Here is a 25,350-nt window from a genome sequence, read left to right on the forward strand (position 1 = left end):
CAACTACAAAGAAATGCAGAGACACAAAACAGCTACAAAGAGACATTAAACAACTACAAAGAGACACCAAATGACTACAGAGACACTAAATGGCCACAATTAGAGACACAAAATGGCTACAGAGAAATGCAGAGACACAAAACAGCTACAAGGAGACTAAAAAAGACAACTAAATGACTACAAACTAACATAAACTAATTGTCACACATATAGTATGCATGTATGCATGTATGCATGTATGTATGTATGTATGTATGTATGTTTGTATGATTAAAACATAACCAGAAGGCCTCTTATATATTGAGGCCTATATCATCTACATACATCAGTGGTTCCCAACTTGGGGGTCAGGACCCCTCCAATGGGTCCCAAAAGATGAATTTGAGGGGTTGTAGGATGATCGGATGGCAAAGCATAAAGAATACTTATACTTTGCAATTACATTTTTTTTTCACATGCTCCTCTAATCTTGTAAAATAGGCTAATGGCTATAAAGACTATGATACTATTCAGATAAAACAGGACAAAAGTCATAATGCACAGACATTTTCTGTTTGTCGTTGCATTTACACAATCTGACCAGCAGATGTCGCCAGAGCACAAATGGTTTATCAGTTGAGTTCAAGGTTTTCTCTTCCAACAATATTCTACTTATTCTTTTAGGCACAATAATCTGCAATAGCCTATAATATATTTTAAATGGTTTCACAGTTATGATTAATACAATAGGTTGACATACCAAAAGCCAAGAGGTTCGTACTTCTCTATTTGTTGCCTTTGTTTATAAGATACATTACTTTCTACATTTATTTAACACTAAAAAACAACCTCACATAAGGATGTAATTTAGGGTTAAAACCCACTCGAATCTCGGATTTATTTCACATGTTCATAACACACTGTGTATTGGAGTTTCAAAGATCTGTCTCCTAATAATACACATATTTTTACTTTATTTGACACTCTGCTGTTACTACAGGCTTTTCTCTCTTATTCTGTGCAAAAATACTTCAAAGATTTAAGCTCTTTACCTTGCAGCAGACATGTTTGTCCTCTGCATATGCTGTCTCCAGTTCCTTATCAGGTCCTCGTCTTATTATTAGGTCTACCTGCAAGGTTAAAATAAAAATAAATCAAGATTGGACCTCTGATTGTTTCCTATAGAGACAACCAACTCATGTGTTGGCTGAATCTGCCAAAATCTAAATCTAAATCATAATCACCAGTTTAGCCTAACTGTTCAGGAAGTTTTGACGGATGTTGACTAACTTCCTTTTTTTTTACGAGGCTGAACCAATGAGTTTGAACAGAGTCAGCAGCACACCATGGATGTATTAGCAGCACTCCTTAAAGGTGAAAAATGCACTAAATACTTTTTTTTAATTTAGAAAATAGGAATTATGAGCTATCATCTCTCTGTAAACTTAAAATTAACAATGCATTTATGCTACTTTATATGCTACTGCACTACATTTCAGAGGGAAGACCTTTTAATGTACCTGTTAGAGCAGGACAACCTGCTGCTTTGATTATTTTGAAAATCCAGAAATGATACCTCATCAAATTCTCAGCATCTGTGCTCAATTTGTATTTAACTATATAACTATAACTATAACTATATATGTTTTTCAACAAAGTTACACACATTCCAACAAACTCACAACCGCCCACTCTCCTCGGACACCCAAAAAGTAATTAAAAGAATAGATAAATTATAATTAAAATAGTAATAATAATAACAGTAAATAGTAGTAAATAATAATAAAAATAAATAAATATAAATTCAGAAAAGCAGTGTATTTTGCTGTAAAAAACAAACAAAACATCGATAAAGTTTAAAGTTATAGTTAAAAGTAATATAAATTAAAATAAATAGGCGCTCTAATGTAAAATAAACTGTAATGATGCCTTCAGGGTTCAGTTTACAGATGTTCTGTGTAACAGCATCATCCAGTGGTGTAGGGCAGGCATCTTTCAATCTAAACTTTTCTATTTTTGGTTTGTTTGTAAAATTAAATAGTAATGAGTACTAATCATTGAAATGGCTTCTAAAACATGTTTGGATGGATGTAGGCTAATAGATCAAACACTGCAGTTAAACCTGGAGGGAACAGACGGCTGACTTTGTAACCTTAGATGACCCATGATGCACGGCAAATGTCAGTGTTCATGTTCAGACCTGAAAAAAAAACAAACCTTTTACTTTTTAAAATTGTATTTATTTTTGTGCAAGAGAAATGGCAGACTGAATTATACAAACATAATAATGAAGATCATACAGATTGTACAGAATGTATTGTGCATAACATTTTTTGCTCTAATTATATTTTTATATGACAGTAATTGCAACTCTAGAATTAAAATAGTAATTATATTTTTCAGTTACATTTATCATCAGGTAAAGCGCTAAATGACAGTGCGTTATGTTTTGAAGCAGGTTTAGCGATACATTGGTTTATGCCATGAGAATTACAGCTGATTAAAAATATGATAGATATTAATCATGTTTGATGCTGAACAGTGAGCTGTAAGCAAAGTTTAAATGGATCTCATATCTGATCAGAGTGTCAGAGTTGGTATTGTCTCTGAGCACTACTGTATTACACAAGAACTTTCCTCTTTCACTTTTCATCCACTTCATCAAATGGAATTTCCATTTCTGTTTCTCCGAGTTTCTTCATCTCCCTCTCTGGATAAAATGGCGTCTCCAGGAAAGCTTTGTTTTCCTTTGATGTCAGCTGACCTTCACACAGGAAGTCATGTATCTTCTGCCATGAGTCCATCTCCAAACGCCAGAGTGCAGCTCTGGCTCTGATGAACTGAGAGATTTCAGTCTCGCTGCCTTTGCCCAGACTAATGCTGTCTTTACAGATGGAGAAGACATCCATGCCGAGGAAGAGAGCGCTGAACGTGATGGTACTGACACTGACTGAGTTGGAGCGGGCAAGAGGCCCTTTGGCTTCTGCCTGACCAATATCTGGGATATCTGCCGCCACCCTGGGCACGTTACGTAATGCTTTTTCTTCCTGCACTGCCCCTCTGCCAGCACTTACAGCCAGCTCCTCAGTTTTTAACTTCTTAAAGGCTGAGACCTTTTGAACAAGATTTCGGATATCATACCCAGCTTTACCAAGCACAATGCCTACTCCCACAACCACATCTATCTGGCTCGTTTTCCTAATGGTGACCTCCTCCAGACAATCCTGGAGAAACTGCATATCCTCCATGAAGCTCTGGAAGGTCTCACTGGCTTTCTTTTGATGTTTATGGTTCACGCCAACCTCTGTGGCGGTGGTGACGGCACTGTTGACTCCGCTAGTAATTCCCAGCCCCAAACCAGTCAATGTCAGAACTAGAGACGCTCCAGCTGTTACAGGACCTAATGCCAAACCAACGATGGAAATCACACCTCCAGCTGCCCTCACCGAGCTGCCTGCCACACTGGAGATCTTTGCCCCCATATTCATCCTGTCTAGCTGAACAGCATTCTCCTCCAGGTCTTCTAGAGACTGCAGCATCCTGGGCTTTCGCTCGCTGAACTTACTGATGAAACCAGAACATGGTTCCTCCTGAAACAGGAACACCGTCCGGAAGCTCTGGTTCAACCTGATGAAGAGAAAAGAGGAAAGATTAAATAAGATGGCACATCTCAAAATGTTAATATGTTACTTTAAATTCTGTATGAAAATATTAGATTTGGGATATGGTTTTCTTTTTTGGATCAACATAAAACTGAAATAAACAGAAGTGACTACAATATTCCATGAAATAAATTCAACTTATACTGAGGTATTAACAGCTGGACAAGAACCATAACCCAAGGATCCACTCATTTTTGAGTGATTATAGAAATCATGGAAAATCAGGTTTATGTCATTTGAGTTATGAATTATAATAATATTGCCTCTAATTTCCATTAGTTGCAGTAAATTGAGTCTACAGCCATGCTGCTGTGTCTCCAGCTCCTCAACTTTGTATTTTATCTTGTTCTATTTTGTTGTCTATTTTTGGTGCGTGATTTTCTTTTTATACATATTTGTATTTTATTTTCATTGCCAACGGCTGCTTCTTTGACATTTGGGGCCAATAAACAATATAATCAATATAGATGGTTAATGCTTACCTGATTTCATCAAGCTGATTAATGTGATGAAACATCCTTTGTATGTCATCTTCAGACAAATCCACATCGATGTCTACCAGAGTTTCGTCGTTCAAATTCAGGCAAAAGTCACTGAAGGAGCTGTGAAAGACACAAATTAATTTTTTTTATGTTAGATGTCTATTTTGCAAAATGTGCATATTATTTTGATGAAATGTCTCTTTACCTTTTCTCTAACTTCTCACAGATTTTCTGGGTGGTCTTGATGTATCTGTTCAGCTGATATGACAGCACTTCCACATTCTGAAGTTTGGGAAGGAAGAAGACACTTGTATCGCTTTTAAACTTGAGGAGGAGATGGCAGATTTTCCGTGCAGCAGTGATGACAACCTGAACTTGTTCGAGGCTGATCCCTTCTGGCAAATGTAACCCCTGGTTCTCCTCCATGAACACATGGAGTGAGGTGACCGCCAGATTCTCCACTGCATCCAGGAAGCAGTGGAGCTTCTCCAGGCCTCTCAGAGTGTCCTTCAGCACAGCAGCCAGCTCCTTCTCCAGTTCTGCACGTCTGCTGGCTGCAGTCAACAGGGTCACCTTGCTCTTCATATATTTCAAAAAGGCCTTACCTTTGTTCTCTGACTGGGTAACATGGCCGATTTTTAGGCCGATGCTGTCAGCCCTATCTTTGATGTCCACCATCATGTGCAACTCTTTCTCCCTCCCAAGCATCCATTCAGGGCTCCTCTCACAGAACTCTCTCACTGTGTCGATGTAGATGAGGGTATCTGCGGTGTAGCAGCACAAGGCCTCCTGTAGTTCTTTTCTGAAACACAAAACATCATCCAGTTTGTGAGATTTCAAAACAAATTCAAACTGAACTGTTGTTGTAGAGTGGCAGGAAGCTGCGTCAGACAGCCTCATTTCATCTTCATCAAAATATCAATGAAAGAACAACAAAACGACCACAAAGAGACACTAAATGAGACGTTAATAAGTAAAATCAATAACTACAAAGAGACACTAAACTGCAACAAAATGACTACAAAGAGACACTAAATGACTGCAAATGACTCACTTCATCTCTCTCTCTGGATAAAATGGCGTCTCCAGGACAGCTTTGTTTTCCTTTGATGTCAGCTGACCTTTGCACAGGAAGTCATGGATCTTCTGCCATGAGTCAATCTCCGAACGCCAGAGTGCAGCTCTGGCTCTGATGAACTGAGAGTCTTCAGTCTCGCTGCCTTTGGCCAGACTGATGCTGTCTTTACAGATGAAGAAGACATCCATGCCGATGAAGAGAGCGTTGAGCCCGATGAAACCGGCTCTTGCTGAGTTGGAGAGGGCGAGAGGCGCTTTGGCTGCTGCCTGACCAATATCTGGGATATCTGCCGCCATCCTGGGTACGTTACGTAATGCTTTTCCTTCCTGCAATGCCACTCTGCCAGCACTAACAGCCAGCTCCTCAGTTGTTAAAATATAAGCTGAGGCAGCATCAACAATTCCATCGATAGCCTTCCCAGTAGCACAAACGTTACCAAACAACTTGCCTATTCCCACAACCACATCTATCTGGCTCGTTTCCCTTTTGGTGACCTCCTCCAGACAATCCTGGAGACACTGCACATTCTCCATGAAGCTCTGGAAGGTCTCATTGGCTTTCTCTTTATGTTTATGGTTCACGACAACCTCTGTGACGGTGGTGACTAAACTGTTGACTCCGCTGGTAATTCCCAGCCCCAACCCAGTCATTGTCAGAATTAGAGACGCTCCAGCTGTTACAGGAATTAATGCCAAACCAATGATGGAAAGCACACCTCCAGCTGCCCCCACCGAGCTGCCTGCCACACTGGAGATCTTTGCCCCCTTATTCATCCTGTCTAGCTGAACAGCATTCTCCTCCAGGTTTTCTAGAAACTGCAGCATCCTGGGCTTTCGCTCGCTGAACTCACTGATGAAGCCAGAACATGGTTCCTCCTGAAACAGGAACACCGTCCGGAAGCTCTGGTTCATCCTGATGAAGAGAAAAGAGGAAATTAAGAAAGACTAAATAAGATGACACAACTCAAACGGTTAATATGTTGAAATAAGCAGAAGTGACTACAATATTTCATAAAATAAATTCAAATTATACTAAGGTATAAACAGCTGTACAAGAACCATAACCCAAGGATCTTCTCATTTCTGAGTGTCTATAGAAATCATGGAAAATCAGGTTTATGTCATTTGAGCTATGAATTATAATAATTTTGCCTCTAATTTCCTTTAGTTGCAGTAAATTGAGTCTACAGCCATGCTGCTGTGATTCCAGCTCCTCAACTTTGCATTTTTTCTTGTTCTATTTTGTTGTCTATTTTTGGTGAGTGATTTTCTTTTAATACATATTTGTATTTTATTTTCATTGCCAAAGGCTGCTTCTTTGACATTTGGGGACAATAAACAATATAACCAATATAGATAGTTAATGCTTACCTGATTTCATCAAGCTGATTAATGTGATGAAACATCCTTTGTATCTCATCTTCAGACAAATCCACATCAAAGTCTACCAGAGTTTTGGTGTTCATATTCAGGCAAAAGTCACTGAAGGAGCTGTGAAAGACACAAATTATTTTTTTTTATATTAGATGTCTATTTTGCTAAATGTGCATATTATTTTGATGAAATGTCTCTTTACCTTTTCTCTAACTTCTCACAGATTTTCTGGGTGGTCTTGATGTATCTGTCCAGCTGATATGACAGCACTTCCACATTCTGAAGTTTGGGAAGGAAGAAGACACTTGTATCTCTTTTAAACTTGAGGAGGAGATGGCAGATTTTCCGTGCAGCAGTGATGACAACCTGAACTTGTTCGAGGCTGATCCCTTCTGGCAAATGTAACGCCTGGTTCTCCTCTGTGAACACATGGAGCGAGGTGACCGCCAGATTCTCCACTGCATCCAGGAAGCTGTGGAGCTTCTCCAGGCCTCTCAGAGTGTCCTTCAGCACAGCAGCCAGCTCCTTCTCCAGCTCTGCACGTCTGCTGTCTGCAGTCACCTGGGTCACCTTGCTCTTCATATATTTCAAAAAGGCCTCACCTCTGTTCTTTGACTGGGTAACATGGCCGATGCTGTCAGCCCTATCTTTGATGTCCAACATCATGTGCGACTCTTTCTCCCTCCCAAGCATCCATTCAGGTCTCCTCTCACAGAACTCTCTCACTGTGTCGATGTAGATGAGGGTATCTGCGGTGTAGCAGCACAAGGCCTTCTGTAGTTCTTTTCTGAAACACAAAACATTATCCAGTTTGTGAGATTTCAAAACAAATTCAAACTGAACTGTTGTTGTGGAGTGGCAGGAAGCTGCGTCAGACAGCCTCATTTCATCTTCATCAAAATGTCAATGAAAGAACAACAAAACGACCACAAAGAGACACTAAATGAGAAACTAATAAGTACAATAAATTACTACAAATAGTCACTAAATGACTACAAAGAGACATTAAGCGACTACAACGAAATGCACAGACACAAAACGACTACAAAGAGACACTAAATGACTACAAAGACACTAAATGACTACAGAGAATTGCAGAGACACAAAACAGCTACAGAGAGACTCAAAAAGACAACAAAATGACTACAAAGACACTAAATGACTATAAACTAACAAACTAATTGTCACACATATAGTATGTATGTATGTATGTATGTATGTTTGAATGACTAAAACATAACCAGAAGGCCTCTTATATATAGAGGCCTATATCGTCTACATACATCAGTGGTTCCCAACTTGGGGGTCAGGACCCCTCCAATGGGTCCCAAAAGATGAATCTGAGGGGTTGTAGGATGATCGGATGGCAAATCATGAAAAGAATACTTATACTTTGCAATTACATTTTTTTTTTCACATGCTCCTCTAATCTTGTGAAATAGGCTAATGGCTATAAAGACTATGATACTATTCAGATAAAACAGGACAAAGGTCATAATGCACAGACTTTTTTTGTTTGTCGTTGCATTTACAGGATTTGACCAGCAGATATCACCAGAGCACAAATGGTTTATCAGTTTACAAGTTCAAGTTTTTTTTTCCAACAATATTCTACTTATTCTTTTAGGCACAATAATCTGCAATAGCCTATAATATATTTTAAATTATTTTAAAGTGATGATTAATACAAGAGGTTGACATACCAAAAGCCAAGAGGTCCGTACTTCTCTATTTGTTGCCTTTGTTTATAAGATACATTACTTTCTACATTTATTTAACACTAAAAAACAACCTCACATAAGGATGTAATTTAGGGTTAAAACCCACTCGAATCTCGGATTTATTTCACATGTTCATAACACACTGTGTATTGGAGTTTCAAAGATCTGTCTCCTAATAATACACATATTTTTACTTTATTTGACACTCTGCTGTTACTACAGGCTTTTCTCTCTTATTCTGTGCAAAAATACTTCAAAGATTTAAGCTCTTTACCTTGCAGCAGACATGTTTGTCCTCTGCATATGCTGTCTCCAGTTCCTTATCAGGTCCTCGTCTTATTATTAGGTCTACCTGCAAGGTTAAAATAAAAATAAATCAAGATTGGACCTCTGATTGTTTCCTATAGAGACAACCAACTCATGTGTTGGCTGAATCTGCCAAAATCTAAATCTAAATCATAATCACCAGTTTAGCCTAACTGTTCAGGAAGTTTTGACGGATGTTGACTAACTTCCTTTTTTCTTACGAGGCTGAAACAATGAGTTTGAACAGAGTCAGCAGCACACTATGGATGTATTAGCAGCACTCCTAAAAGGAGACAAATGCACTAAATACGTTTTAATTTAGAAAAGAGAAACTATGAGCTATCATCTCTCTGTAAACTTAAAATTAACAATGCATTTATGCTACTTTATATGCTACTGCACTACATTTCAGAGGGAAGACCTTTTAATGTACCTGTTAGAGCAGGGCAACCTGCTGCTTTGATTATTTAGAAAATCCAGTAATGATACCTCATCAAATTCTCAGCATCTGTGCTCAATGTTTATTTAACTATATAACTATAACTATAACTATATAAGTTTTCAACAAAGTTACACACATTCCAACAAACTCACAACCGCCCAACCTCCTCGGACACCCAAAAAGTAATCAAACGAATAGATAAATTATAATTAAAATGTTAATAATAATAACAATAAATAGTAATAAATAATAATAAAAAAATATATATATAAATATAGAAAAACAGTGTATTTTGGTGTAAAAAAACAAAACAAAACATAGATAAAGTTTAAAGTTATAGTTAAAAGTAATGTGAAATAAAATAATTAGGCGCTCTAATGTAAAATAAACTGTAATGATGCCTTCAGGGTTCAGTTTACAGAAGTCCTGTATAACAGCACCATCCAGTGGTGTAGGGCAGGCATCTTTCAATCTAAATTTTTCTATTTTTGGTTTGTTAGTAAAATGAAGTAGTAATGAGTAATAATCATTGAAATGGCTTCTAAAACATGTTTGGATGGATGTAGGCTAATAGATCAAACACTGCAGTTAAACCTGGAGGGAACAGACGGCTGACTTTGTAACCTTAGATGACCCATGATGCACGGCAAATGTCAGTGGTCATGTTCAGATCTGAAAAAAACAAACCATTTACTTTTTAAAATAGTATTTATTTTTGTGCAAGAGAAATGGCAGACTGAATTATACAAACATAATAATGAAGATCATACAGATTGTACAGAATGTATTGTGCATGACATTTTTTGCTCTAATTATATTTTGATATGACAGTGATTGCAACTCTAGGATTAAAATAGTAATTATATTTTTCAGTTACATTTATCATCAGGTAAAGCGCTAAATGACAGTGTGTTATGTTTTGAAGCAGGTTTAGTGATACATTGGTTTATACCATGAGAATTACAGCTGATTAAAACTTCCTCAAAGATAGATTGTAATCATGTTTAATGCTGAACAGTGAGCCGTAAGCAAAGTTTAAATGGATGTCATATCTGATCAAAGTGTCAGAGTTGGTATTGTCTCTGAGCACTACTGTATTACACAAGAACTTCCTCTTTCACTTTTCATCCACTTCATCAAATGGAATTTCCATTTCTGTTTCTCCGAGTTTCTTCATCTCCCTCTCTGGATAAAATGGCATCTCAAGGAAAGTTTTGTTTTCCTTTGATGTCAGCTGACCTTTGTCAAGGAAGTCATGGATCTTCTGCCATGAGTCAATCTCTGAACGCCAGAATGCAGCTAGGGCTCTGATGAACTGAGAGAATTTAGTCTCGCTGCCTTTGGCCAGACTGATGCTGTCTTTACAGATGAAGACGACATCCATGCCGAGGGAGAGAGCGCTTAACACGAAGGGACCGGCTCTTGCTAACTTGGCGATGGCAAGAGGCACTTTGGCTGCTAACTGACCAATCTCTGGGATATCTGCCACCACCCTGGCCACGTTACGTAATGTTTTTCCTACCTGCACTGTGCTTGTGCCAGCACTTAAAGCCAGCTCCTCAGTTTTTAACAACTCAGCAGCTGAGGCAGTATTAACAATCTTTTCGATACCACACCGAATATTTGTAAAAATCCTTGTCAGACAATAATGAAGACACTGCACATCCTCCATGAAGCTCTGGAAGGTCTCACTGGCTTTCTTTTGATGTTTACGGTTCACGCCAACCTCTGTGGCGGTGGTGACTAAACTGGTGACTCTATTGGTAATTCCCAGCCCCACCCCAGTCATTGTCAGAGCTAGAGACGCCCCAGCTGTTACAGGAATTAATGCCAAACCAACGATGGAAAGCACACCTCCAGCTAACCCCACCGAGCTGCCTGCCACACTGGAGATCTTTGCCCCCTTATTCATCCTGTCTAGCTGAACAGCGTTCTCCTCCAGGTCTTCTAGAAACTGCAGCATCCTGGGCTTTCGCTCGCTGAACTCACTGATGAAACTAGAACATGGTCCCTCCTGAAACAGGAACACCGTCCGGAAGCTCTGGTTCATCCTGATGAAGAGAAATTAAGAAAGACTAAATAAGATGACACATCTCAAAAGGTTAATATGTTACTTTAGAATTCTGTATGAAAATATTAGATTTGGGATATGGTTTCTTTTTTGGATCCACATAAAACTGAAATAAGCAGAAGGGCTACAATATTTCATAAAATAAATTACAAATTATACTGAGGTATAAACAGCTGGACAAGAACCATAATCCAAGGATCTTCTCATTTCTGAGTGCTTATAGAAATCATGTAAAATCAGTTTATGTTATTTGAGTTATGAATTGTAATAATTATGCCTCTAATTTCCTTTATTTGCAGTAAATTGAGTCTACAGCCATGCTGCTGTGTCTCCAGCTCCTCAACTTTGCATTTTTTCTTCTTCTATTTTGTTGTCTATTTTTGGTGAGTGATTTTCTCTTTATATATATTTGTTTTTTATTTTCATTGCCAACGGCTGCTTCTTTGACATTTGGGGCCAATAAACAATATAACCAATATAGATGGTCAACGCTTACCTGATTTCATCAAGCTGATTAATGTGATGAAGCATCCTTTGTAAGTCATCTTCAGACAAATCCACATCGAGGTCTACCAGAGTTTCGTCGTTCATATTCAGGCAAAAGTCACTGAAGGAGCTGTGAAAGACACAAATAAATTTTTTTATATATTAGATGTCTATTTTGCAAAATGTGCATATTATTTTGATGAAATGTCTCTTTACCTTTTCTCTAACTTCTCACAGATTGTCTGGGTGGTCTGGATGTATCTGTCCAGCTGATATGACAGCACTTCCACATTCTGAAGTTTGGGAAGGAAGAAGACACTTGTATCTCTTTTAAACTCGACGAGGAGAGGGCAGATTTCCCGTGCAGCAGTGATGACAACCTGAACTTGTTCGAGGCTGATCCCTTTTGGCAAATGTAACGCCAGGTTCTCCTCCATGAACACATGGAGTGAGGTGACCGCCAGATTCTCCACTGCATCCAGGAAGCTGTGGAGCTTCTGCAGGCCTCCCAGAGTGTCCTTCAGCACAGCTGCCAGCTCCTTCTCCAGCTTTGCACGTCTGCTGTCTGCAGTCACCTTGCTCTTCATATATTTCAAAAAGGCCTTACCTTTGTTCTCTGACTGGGTAACATGGCCGATTTTTAGGACGATGCTGTCAGCCCTATCTTTGATGTCCACCATCATGTGAAACTCTTTCTCCCTCCCAAGCATCCATTCAGGGCTCCTCTCACAGAACTCTCTCACTGTGTCGATGTAGATGAGGGTATCTGCGGTGTAGCAGCACAAGGCCTTCTGTAGTTCTTTTCTGAAAAACAAAACATCATCCAGTTTGTGAGATTTCAAAACAAATTCAAACTGAACTGTTGTTGTAGAGTGGCAGGAAGCTGCGTCAGAAAGCCTCATTTCATCTTCATCAAAATATCAATGAAAGAACAACAAACGACCACAAAGAGACCCTAAATGAGAAACTAATAAGTACAACAAATGACTACAAAGAGACACTAAACGACTACGAAGAGACACTAAATGGCTACAAGGAGACACAAAGCAACTACAAAGAAACTCAAAAAGACAACAAAATGACTACAGAGACACTTAATGACAAACTAACAAACTAATTATCACACATATAGTATGCATGTATGTATGTTTGTATGTTTGTATGACTAAAACATAACCAGAAGACCCTCTTATATATAGAGGCCTATATTGTCTACATACATCAGCTGTTCCCAACTTGGGGGTCAGGACCCCTCCAATAGGTCCCAAAAGATGAATCTGAGGGGTTGTAGGATGATCGGATGGCAAAGTATAAAGAATACTTATACTTTGCAATTAAGTTATTTTGTTTCACATGCTTCTCTAATCTTGTGAAATAGGCTAATGGCTATAAAGACTTTGATACTATTCAGATAAAACAGGACAAAAGTCATAATGCACAGACATTTTTTGTTTGTAGTTGCATTTACACAATCTGACGAGCACATGTTGCCAGAGCACAAATGGTTTATCAGTTTACAAGTTCGAGGTTTTTTTTCCAACAATATTCTACTTATTCTTTTAGGCTCAATAATCATCAATAGCCTATAATATATTTTAAATGATTTTACAGTGATGATTAATACAAGAGGTTGACATACCAAAAGCCAAGAGGTTCGTACTTCTCTATTTGTTGCCTTTGTTTATAAGATACATTACTTTCTACATTTATTTAACACTAAAAAACAAACTCACATAAGGATGTAATTTAGGGTTAAAACCCACTCAAATCTCGGATTTATTTCACATCTTCATAACACACTGTGTATTGGAGTTTCAAAGATCTGTCTCCTAATAATACACATATTTTTACTTTATTTGACACTCTGCTGTTACTACAGGCTTTTCTCTCTTATTCTGTGCAAAAGTACTTCAAAGATTTAAGCTCTTTACCTTGCAGCAGACATGTTTGTCCTCTCCATATGCTGTCTCCAGTTCCTTATCGGGGCCTCGTGTTATTATTAGGTCTACCTGCGTGGTTAAAATAAAAATAAATCAGGATTGGACATCTGATTGTTTCTTATAGAAACAACCAACTCATGTGTTGGCTGAATCTGCCAAAATCTAAATCTAAATCTAAATCACCAGTTTAGCCTAACTGTTCAGGATGTTTTGAGAGATGTGGCAGTTTGGTTTCATTTCCCTTTAAGAATTGAACCACCACACCCAAATAACTTTTTTTTTTACGAGGATGAACCAATGAGTTCTGAACAGAGTCAGCAACACACCATGGATGTATTAGCAGCACTCCTAAAAGGTGACAAATGCACTAAATACTTTTTTAATTTAGAAAAGAGAAATTATGAGCTATCATCTCTCTGTAAACTTAAAATTAACAATGCATTTATGCTACTTTATATGCTACTGCACTACATTTCAGAGGGAAGACCTTTTAATGTACCTTTTAGAGCAGGGCAACCTGCTGCTTTGATTATTAAGAAAATCCAGTAATGACACCCCATCAAATTCTCAGCATCTGTGCTCAATCTTTATTTAACTATATAACTATAACTATAACTATATAGGGAGGGAACAGACGGCTGACTTTATAACCTTAGATGACCCATGATGCACGGCAAATGTCAGTGGTCATGTTCAGACTTCACAAACAGTGTACATACATACATGGGTAGGGGGTGTGGGGGGGCAAAGGAGGACGGTCTGCAGGACATATAATAATGCACACAGTGCACTTTCATAGACAAAGCTATCGGAGTTACCCTGCACTATATTCAGTTTTAACAGTTTTCTTCATCTCCTTGTGTTTTTATATCTGGTATATTTTTTTTTACTTTGTACTTTGCACTAGTAACTTTTTTACTGCCTTTTTACTAACATGTTTTGCACTATGGAACTGTGATGCTTGAAACTTGAATTTCCCTCGGGATCAATAAAGTTACTATCTATCTATCTATCTATCTTAATGACTAAGAAGGGACACCAAATGACTACAAAGAGACACTAAACAACTACAAAGAAATGCAGAGACACAAAACAGCTACAAAGAGACATTAAACAACTACAAAGAGACACCAAATGACTACAGAGACACTAAATGGCCACAATTAGAGACACAAAATGGCTACAGAGAAATGCAGAGACACAAAACAGCTACAAGGAGACTAAAAAAGACAACTAAATGACTACAAACTAACATAAACTAATTGTCACACATATAGTATGCATGTATGCATGTATGCATGTATGTATGTATGTATGTATGTTTGTATGATTAAAACATAACCAGAAGGCCTCTTATATATTGAGGCCTATATCATCTACATACATCAGTGGTTCCCAACTTGGGGGTCAGGACCCCTCCAATGGGTCCCAAAAGATGAATTTGAGGGGTTGTAGGATGATCGGATGGCAAAGCATAAAGAATACTTATACTTTGCAATTACATTTTTTTTTCACATGCTCCTCTAATCTTGTGAAATAGGCTAATGGCTATAAAGACTATGATACTATTCAGATAAAACAGGACAAAAGTCATAATGCACAGACATTTTCTGTTTGTCGTTGCATTTACACAATCTGACCAGCAGATGTCGCCAGAGCACAAATGGTTTATCAGTTGAGTTCAAGGTTTTCTCTTCCAACAATATTCTACTTATTCTTTTAGGCACAATAATCTGCAATAGCCTATAATATATTTTAAATGGTTTCACAGTTATGATTAATACAATAGGTTGACATACCAAAAGCCAAGAGGTTCGTACTTCTCTATTTGTTGCCTTTGTTTATAGGATACATTACTTTCTACATTTATTTAACCCTAAAAAACAACCTCACATAAGGATGTAATTTAGGGTTAAAACCCACTCAAATCTCAGATTTATTTAACATCTTCATAACACACTGTGTATTGGAGTTTCAAAGATCTGTCTCCTAATAATACACATATCTTTACTTTATTTGACACTCTGCTGTTACTACAGGCTTTTCTCTCTTATTCTGTGCAAAAGTACTTCAAAGATTTAAGCTCCTTACCTTGCAGCAGACATGTTTGTCCTCTCCATATGCTGTCTCCAGTTCCTTATCAGGGCCTCGTCTTATTATTAGGTCTACCTGCGAGGTTAAAATAAAAATAAATCAAGATTGGACATCTGATTGTTTCATATAGAGACAACCAACTCATGTGTTGGCTGAATCTGTTAACATCATCAGTTTAGTTTAACTGTTCAGGACTTTTGTTGACAAAACTTCAACAGTTGACGCAGTTTGGTTTAATTTTCCTTTCTCCACATCAGCAGGTCGAACCAACACCAACTCAACTAACTGATTTTCTTTATTTACGAGGCTCAAACAAAGAGCCATAACAGTCAGCAGGATGCTGCCTTAACAGGCTGTCGGAAATAAACTGGAAAAACAAAGTTCGGAAACTTGTGTTTGGTGGATTATTTCTCTGTTGTTACGATGCTAATGGTCATTGTATTTTATATGGTTGGAAAGCCTGTTTATTTACCTGAGGATGAAGTTAGGTCCCAGATTGTGGAGATATTGGATCGCCACTGGCTGCAGAATCTCATCCCGATATCTCACTGCATTGAGATGGCCTTCAATGATGACAAGCCTTGTTTTGCCAGTGAGGGAGATGCCGCCCCACACCATGACACTGCCCCCATCAAAAGCTGTTACTCCATCGGTGCAACAATCAGCATAGTGTTCTCCGCGTCGTCTCCATACTTTGACCCTGCCATCCAACTTTGGCAGACAGGACCTGGACTCATCACTGAACATGACATTCCCCCACATGTTCAGGTTCCATTGTCTGTGTTGTCGACACCAGCGCAAACGGGCCTGATGGTGAAGGGCAGTCATTGCGGGCTTCCTGGCAGCCTTATGAGAATACACTGTTTACCATTGGCAGAGCATTTTGGCAAATATTTCTTGGGCGCTACCCACATAATCAGCTGTGCTGCTCATCCCACAAATGCATGATCCTTACAAGTTGGACATCATAGTGAAGGTAAATAAACAGGCTTTCCAACGATGTAAAATACAATGACCATTAGCATTGTAACAACAGAGAAATAATCAACCAAACACAAGTTTCCGAACTTTGTTTTTCCAGTATATAATTTGACATGACCCAAAGCAATGATAGAAGTGATTGTTACTTATAGGAACATTTCGCTTCCTGGCAGCAGGTTAAGAAAGGTGGGGACCAGTGGTGGAATGTAACTAAGTACATTTACTCAAGTACTGTTCTTAAGTACAATTTCCACATAGGCCTACATATATGTTAGTTCTAGCCTACTTGAGTATTTCCATTTTATAGTACTTTATATGCTACTGCACTACATTTCAGAGGGAAGACCATTTAATGTACCTGTTAGAGCAGGGCAACCTGATGCTTTGATTATTTTGAAAATCCAGAAATGATACCCCATCAAATTCTCAGCATCTGTGCTCAATGTTTACTCATTTATTTATTTATATATTATTATTATTTATATTATATTTTTATTTCTTATTATATAACCGCCAACCCTCCCCGGACACCCAAAAAGTAATTAAACGAATAGATGAATTATAATTAAAATAGCAATAATAATAATCATAATAATAATAATAATAATAATAATAAATAGTAGTAAATAATAATTAAATACATAAATATAAATGTAAGAAAGCAGTGTATTTTGGAGTAAAAAAAACATAGATAAAGTTTAAAGTTATACTTAAAAGTAATATAAATTAAAATAAATAGGCGCTCTAATGTAAAATAAACTGTAATGATGCCTTCAGGGTTCAGTTTACAGAAGTCCTGTGTAACAGCACCATCCAGTGGTGTAGGGCAGGCATCTTTCAATCTAAACTTTTCTATTTTAGTTTGTTTTTAAAATGAAGTAGTAATGAGTAATAATCATTGAAATGGCTTCTAAAACATGTTTGGATGGATGTAGGCTAAGAGATCAAACGCTGCAGTTAAACCTGGAGGGAACAGACGGCTGACTTTGTAACCTTAGATGACCCATGATGCACGGCAAATGTCAGTGGTCATGTTCAGACTTCACAAACAGTGTACATACATACATGGGTAGGGGGTGTGGGGGGGCAAAGGAGGACGGTCTGCAGGACATATAATAATGCACACAGTGCACTTTCATAGACAAAGCTATCGGAGTTACCCTGCACTATATTCAGTTTTAACAGTTTTCTTCATCTCCTTGTGTTTTTATATCTGGTATATTTTTTTTTACTTTGTACTTTGCACTAGTAACTTTTTTACTGCCTTTTTACTAACATGTTTTGCACTATGGAACTGTGATGCTTGAAACTTGAATTTCCCTCGGGATCAATAAAGTTACTATCTATCTATCTATCTATCTTAATGACTAAGAAGGGACACCAAATGACTACAAAGAGACACTAAACAACTACAAAGAAATGCAGAGACACAAAACAGCTACAAAGAGACATTAAACAACTACAAAGAGACACCAAATGACTACAGAGACACTAAATGGCCACAATTAGAGACACAAAATGGCTACAGAGAAATGCAGAGACACAAAACAGCTACAAGGAGACTAAAAAAGACAACTAAATGACTACAAACTAACATAAACTAATTGTCACACATATAGTATGCATGTATGCATGTATGCATGTATGTATGTATGTATGTATGTTTGTATGATTAAAACATAACCAGAAGGCCTCTTATATATTGAGGCCTATATCATCTACATACATCAGTGGTTCCCAACTTGGGGGTCAGGACCCCTCCAATGGGTCCCAAAAGATGAATTTGAGGGGTTGTAGGATGATCGGATGGCAAAGCATAAAGAATACTTATACTTTGCAATTACATTTTTTTTTCACATGCTCCTCTAATCTTGTGAAATAGGCTAATGGCTATAAAGACTATGATACTATTCAGATAAAACAGGACAAAAGTCATAATGCACAGACATTTTCTGTTTGTCGTTGCATTTACACAATCTGACCAGCAGATGTCGCCAGAGCACAAATGGTTTATCAGTTGAGTTCAAGGTTTTCTCTTCCAACAATATTCTACTTATTCTTTTAGGCACAATAATCTGCAATAGCCTATAATATATTTTAAATGGTTTCACAGTTATGATTAATACAATAGGTTGACATACCAAAAGCCAAGAGGTTCGTACTTCTCTATTTGTTGCCTTTGTTTATAGGATACATTACTTTCTACATTTATTTAACCCTAAAAAACAACCTCACATAAGGATGTAATTTAGGGTTAAAACCCACTCAAATCTCAGATTTATTTAACATCTTCATAACACACTGTGTATTGGAGTTTCAAAGATCTGTCTCCTAATAATACACATATCTTTACTTTATTTGACACTCTGCTGTTACTACAGGCTTTTCTCTCTTATTCTGTGCAAAAGTACTTCAAAGATTTAAGCTCCTTACCTTGCAGCAGACATGTTTGTCCTCTCCATATGCTGTCTCCAGTTCCTTATCAGGGCCTCGTCTTATTATTAGGTCTACCTGCGAGGTTAAAATAAAAATAAATCAAGATTGGACATCTGATTGTTTCATATAGAGACAACCAACTCATGTGTTGGCTGAATCTGTTAACATCATCAGTTTAGTTTAACTGTTCAGGACTTTTGTTGACAAAACTTCAACAGTTGACGCAGTTTGGTTTAATTTTCCTTTCTCCACATCAGCAGGTCGAACCAACACCAACTCAACTAACTGATTTTCTTTATTTACGAGGCTCAAACAAAGAGCCATAACAGTCAGCAGGATGCTGCCTTAACAGGCTGTCGGAAATAAACTGGAAAAACAAAGTTCGGAAACTTGTGTTTGGTGGATTATTTCTCTGTTGTTACGATGCTAATGGTCATTGTATTTTATATGGTTGGAAAGCCTGTTTATTTACCTGAGGATGAAGTTAGGTCCCAGATTGTGGAGATATTGGATCGCCACTGGCTGCAGAATCTCATCCCGATATCTCACTGCATTGAGATGGCCTTCAATGATGACAAGCCTTGTTTTGCCAGTGAGGGAGATGCCGCCCCACACCATGACACTGCCCCCATCAAAAGCTGTTACTCCATCGGTGCAACAATCAGCATAGTGTTCTCCGCGTCGTCTCCATACTTTGACCCTGCCATCCAACTTTGGCAGACAGGACCTGGACTCATCACTGAACATGACATTCCCCCACATGTTCAGGTTCCATTGTCTGTGTTGTCGACACCAGCGCAAACGGGCCTGATGGTGAAGGGCAGTCATTGCGGGCTTCCTGGCAGCCTTATGAGAATACACTGTTTACCATTGGCAGAGCATTTTGGCAAATATTTCTTGGGCGCTACCCACATAATCAGCTGTGCTGCTCATCCCACAAATGCATGATCCTTACAAGTTGGACATCATAGTGAAGGTAAATAAACAGGCTTTCCAACGATGTAAAATACAATGACCATTAGCATTGTAACAACAGAGAAATAATCAACCAAACACAAGTTTCCGAACTTTGTTTTTCCAGTATATAATTTGACATGACCCAAAGCAATGATAGAAGTGATTGTTACTTATAGGAACATTTCGCTTCCTGGCAGCAGGTTAAGAAAGGTGGGGACCAGTGGTGGAATGTAACTAAGTACATTTACTCAAGTACTGTTCTTAAGTACAATTTCCACATAGGCCTACATATATGTTAGTTCTAGCCTACTTGAGTATTTCCATTTTATAGTACTTTATATGCTACTGCACTACATTTCAGAGGGAAGACCATTTAATGTACCTGTTAGAGCAGGGCAACCTGATGCTTTGATTATTTTGAAAATCCAGAAATGATACCCCATCAAATTCTCAGCATCTGTGCTCAATGTTTACTCATTTATTTATTTATATATTATTATTATTTATATTATATTTTTATTTCTTATTATATAACCGCCAACCCTCCCCGGACACCCAAAAAGTAATTAAACGAATAGATGAATTATAATTAAAATAGCAATAATAATAATAATAATAATAATAATAATAATAATAATAAATAGTAGTAAATAATAATTAAATACATAAATATAAATGTAAGAAAGCAGTGTATTTTGGAGTAAAAAAAACATAGATAAAGTTTAAAGTTATACTTAAAAGTAATATAAATTAAAATAAATAGGCGCTCTAATGTAAAATAAACTGTAATGATGCCTTCAGGGTTCAGTTTACAGAAGTCCTGTGTAACAGCACCATCCAGTGGTGTAGGGCAGGCATCTTTCAATCTAAACTTTTCTATTTTAGTTTGTTTTTAAAATGAAGTAGTAATGAGTAATAATCATTGAAATGGCTTCTAAAACATGTTTGGATGGATGTAGGCTAAGAGATCAAACGCTGCAGTTAAACCTGGAGGGAACAGACGGCTGACTTTGTAACCTTAGATGACCCATGATGCACGGCAAATGTCAGTGGTCATGTTCAGACTTCACAAACAGTGTACATACATACATGGGTAGGGGGTGTGGGGGGGCAAAGGAGGACGGTCTGCAGGACATATAATAATGCACACAGTGCACTTTCATAGACAAAGCTATCGGAGTTACCCTGCACTATATTCAGTTTTAACAGTTTTCTTCATCTCCTTGTGTTTTTATATCTGGTATATTTTTTTTTACTTTGTACTTTGCACTAGTAACTTTTTTACTGCCTTTTTACTAACATGTTTTGCACTATGGAACTGTGATGCTTGAAACTTGAATTTCCCTCGGGATCAATAAAGTTACTATCTATCTATCTATCTATCTTAATGACTAAGAAGGGACACCAAATGACTACAAAGAGACACTAAACAACTACAAAGAAATGCAGAGACACAAAACAGCTACAAAGAGACATTAAACAACTACAAAGAGACACCAAATGACTACAGAGACACTAAATGGCCACAATTAGAGACACAAAATGGCTACAGAGAAATGCAGAGACACAAAACAGCTACAAGGAGACTAAAAAAGACAACTAAATGACTACAAACTAACATAAACTAATTGTCACACATATAGTATGCATGTATGCATGTATGCATGTATGTATGTATGTATGTATGTATGTATGTATGTATGTTTGTATGATTAAAACATAACCAGAAGGCCTCTTATATATTGAGGCCTATATCATCTACATACATCAGTGGTTCCCAACTTGGGGGTCAGGACCCCTCCAATGGGTCCCAAAAGATGAATTTGAGGGGTTGTAGGATGATCGGATGGCAAAGCATAAAGAATACTTATACTTTGCAATTACATTTTTTTTTCACATGCTCCTCTAATCTTGTAAAATAGGCTAATGGCTATAAAGACTATGAGACTATGATGTATGGTCTCAGAGCTTTTACAGATTGTTAATGCATCTCTTGTTTCAGGAGTGTTCCCACAGGCCCTGAAAACTGCTGTCATCAAACCACTCCTCAAAAAGAACAATCTGGACTCATCAATAGTAAATAATTACAGACCGATATCAAATCTTCCATTCTTGTCTAAAATAATTGAAAAAACAGTTTTTCAAAAATTAAATAGCTTTCTGGCACTAAACAACTCTTTTGATGTCTTCCAGTCAGGTTTTCGACGAAACCACAGCACTGAGACTGCTCTTGTTAAGGTCTTCAATGACATCCGATTGAACACAGACAGTGGTAGAACTACGGTTTTAGTTTTACTGGATCTCAGTGCTGCATTCGACACGGTTGACCATAATATATTACTAGACCGACTGGAAAACTGGGTGGGTATTTCTGGCATAGCACTCAGCTGGTTTAAATCCTACCTAAAAGACAGGGACTTCTTTGTGTCTATAGGTAATTGCAAATCTGAGCTGAACAAAATCACATGCGGAGTTCCCCAAGGCTCCATCTTGGGGCCTCTTTTGTTTAACATCTACATGCTCCCACTGGGTCAGATTTTTGAGAACAACAAAATAAATTACCATAACTATGCAGACGACACACAAATTTACATAACTCTATCACCAGGAGACTACAGTCCAATACAAGCACTGAGTGAGTGCATTGAACAAGTCAATAATTGGATGTGCCAGAACTTTCTTCAGCTGAACAAAGACAAAACTGAGGTTGTAGTTTTTGGAGCCAAAAAAGAAAGATTAAAGGTCAGTGCTCACCTACAATCTGTGATGTTAAAAAGCTCAGACCAAGCCAGAAACCTTGGTGTAGTCATGGACTCAGACCTGAGCTTTAACAGCCATATTAAGACAATTACAAAGACAGCCTTCTATCACCTGAAGAATATAAGAAGAATTAGAGGACTGATGTCTCAGCAGGATTTGGAAAAACTAGTACATGCATTTATCTTCAGCCGACTTGACTACTGTAACGGCGTCTTTACCGGTCTTCCTAAAAAATCGATCAGACAGCTGCAGCTGATTCAGAACGTTGCTGCTAGAGTCCTCACTAAGACCAAGAAAGTGGATCACACCAGTCCAGTTCTGAAGTCTCTACACTGGCTGCCTGTCTCTCAGAGAATTGATTTCAAAATACTGCTGCTGGTTTACAAAGCACTAAATGGTTTAGGGCCAAAATACATTTCTGATCTTCTGCTGTGTTATGAACCATCCAGACCTCTCAGGTCATCTGGATCAGGTCTGCTTAGTGTCCCCAGAGTCAGAACTAAACATGCAGAAGCAGCATTCAGTTTTTATGCACCAAATATCTGGAACAAGCTCCCAGAAACCTGCAGGACCGCTCCAACTCTCACTTCTTTTAAAACAAAGCTTAAAACTTTCCTGTTTGCGGGTGCCTTTTATTCTGACACTGCACTATAACTTTTACTCTTTTGAGTTTTATGCAATTTTAGCTTCTATCCTAGCTTTTATTTTTAGCTTGTTTTTATTTTCTAATCTTTAATGTTTTAATGTTTTTATGTTTTTATAACTGTTTTAATTATTTCTTAATGTTCTTTTGCATTTTGTCGCAATGTTCTTGAATGTTTCTGTAAAGCACTTTGAATTGCCCTGTTGTTGAAATGTGCTATACAAATAAAGCTGCCTTGCCTTGCCTTGCCTTACTATTCAGATAAAACAGGACAAAAGTCATAATGCACAGACATTTTCTGTTTGTCGTTGCATTTACACAATCTGACCAGCAGATGTCGCCAGAGCACAAATGGTTTATCAGTTGAGTTCAAGGTTTTCTCTTCCAACAATATTCTACTTATTCTTTTAGGCACAATAATCTGCAATAGCCTATAATATATTTTAAATGGTTTCACAGTTATGATTAATACAATAGGTTGACATACCAAAAGCCAAGAGGTTCGTACTTCTCTATTTGTTGCCTTTGTTTATAAGATACATTACTTTCTACATTTATTTAACACTAAAAAACAAACTCACATAAGGATGTAATTTAGGGTTAAAACCCACTCGAATCTCGGATTTATTTCACATGTTCATAACACACTGTGTATTGGAGTTTCAAAGATCTGTCTCCTAATAATACACATATTTTTACTTTATTTGACACTCTGCTGTTACTACAGGCTTTTCTCTCTTATTCTGTGCAAAAATACTTCAAAGATTTAAGCTCTTTACCTTGCAGCAGACATGTTTGTCCTCTGCATATGCTGTCTCCAGTTCCTTATCAGGTCCTCGTCTTATTATTAGGTCTACCTGCAAGGTTAAAATAAAAATAAATCAAGATTGGACCTCTGATTGTTTCCTATAGAGACAACCAACTCATGTGTTGGCTGAATCTGCCAAAATCTAAATCTAAATCATAATCACCAGTTTAGCCTAACTGTTCAGGAAGTTTTGACGGATGTTGACTAACTTCCTTTTTTTTTACGAGGCTGAACCAATGAGTTTGAACAGAGTCAGCAGCACACCATGGATGTATTAGCAGCACTCCTTAAAGGTGAAAAATGCACTAAATACTTTTTTTTAATTTAGAAAATAGGAATTATGAGCTATCATCTCTCTGTAAACTTAAAATTAACAATGCATTTATGCTACTTTATATGCTACTGCACTACATTTCAGAGGGAAGACCTTTTAATGTACCTGTTAGAGCAGGACAACCTGCTGCTTTGATTATTTTGAAAATCCAGAAATGATACCTCATCAAATTCTCAGCATCTGTGCTCAATTTGTATTTAACTATATAACTATAACTATAACTATATATGTTTTTCAACAAAGTTACACACATTCCAACAAACTCACAACCGCCCACTCTCCTCGGACACCCAAAAAGTAATTAAAAGAATAGATAAATTATAATTAAAATAGTAATAATAATAACAGTAAATAGTAGTAAATAATAATAAAAATAAATAAATATAAATTCAGAAAAGCAGTGTATTTTGCTGTAAAAAACAAACAAAACATCGATAAAGTTTAAAGTTATAGTTAAAAGTAATATAAATTAAAATAAATAGGCGCTCTAATGTAAAATAAACTGTAATGATGCCTTCAGGGTTCAGTTTACAGATGTTCTGTGTAACAGCATCATCCAGTGGTGTAGGGCAGGCATCTTTCAATCTAAACTTTTCTATTTTTGGTTTGTTTGTAAAATTAAATAGTAATGAGTACTAATCATTGAAATGGCTTCTAAAACATGTTTGGATGGATGTAGGCTAATAGATCAAACACTGCAGTTAAACCTGGAGGGAACAGACGGCTGACTTTGTAACCTTAGATGACCCATGATGCACGGCAAATGTCAGTGTTCATGTTCAGACCTGAAAAAAAAA

The 25,350-nt window shown here is 37.5% G+C and overlaps 1 protein-coding gene across 2 annotated transcripts; it reads right to left on the reverse strand.

Moving 5' to 3' along the window:
- Positions 1–2,197: 2,197 nt before the first annotated feature.
- On the reverse strand, positions 2,198–23,939 carry LOC119501445. Of its 2 annotated transcripts, XM_037791807.1 has the most exons (9): positions 23,899–23,939; positions 19,049–19,126; positions 15,632–15,709; positions 6,777–7,361; positions 6,572–6,691; positions 5,178–6,113; positions 4,329–4,925; positions 4,124–4,243; positions 2,198–3,606 (listed from the first exon to the last, which is right to left on the reverse strand). In XM_037791807.1, exons 3-9 carry the CDS (start codon positions 15,658–15,660, stop codon positions 2,622–2,624), a joined length of 3,372 nt encoding a protein of 1,123 aa, XP_037647735.1. In that variant the 5' UTR covers positions 15,661–15,709; positions 19,049–19,126; positions 23,899–23,939; the 3' UTR covers positions 2,198–2,621. The 2 variants fall into 2 exon arrangements, with proteins under 2 accessions (XP_037647735.1, XP_037647736.1); XM_037791808.1 differs by lacking the exons at positions 6,572–6,691; positions 6,777–7,361; positions 15,632–15,709; positions 19,049–19,126; positions 23,899–23,939 and adding exons at positions 11,611–11,730; positions 11,817–12,138.
- Positions 23,940–25,350: the final 1,411 nt, after the last annotated feature.

The sequence above is a fragment of the Sebastes umbrosus genome, chromosome 14 (assembly GCF_015220745.1).
Source record: "Sebastes umbrosus isolate fSebUmb1 chromosome 14, fSebUmb1.pri, whole genome shotgun sequence".
Lineage (NCBI taxonomy): Eukaryota > Metazoa > Chordata > Actinopteri > Perciformes > Sebastidae > Sebastes > Sebastes umbrosus.

What these genes read in the sequence shown, in the direction of transcription:
- LOC119501445 (XM_037791807.1), bottom strand. Translation starts at nt 15,660, where the DNA reads ATGGAGAGGACAAACATGTCTGCTGCAAG. An exon ending in ACAAACATGTCTGCTGCAAG is followed by an intron (nt 7,362 to 15,631) that starts GTAAGGAGCTTA and finishes TTTGTGTTTCAG; the next exon opens with AAAAGAACTACAGAAGGCCT. An exon ending in AATCAGCTTGATGAAATCAG is followed by an intron (nt 6,114 to 6,571) that starts GTAAGCATTAAC and finishes TCTCTTCATCAG; the next exon opens with GATGAACCAGAGCTTCCGGA.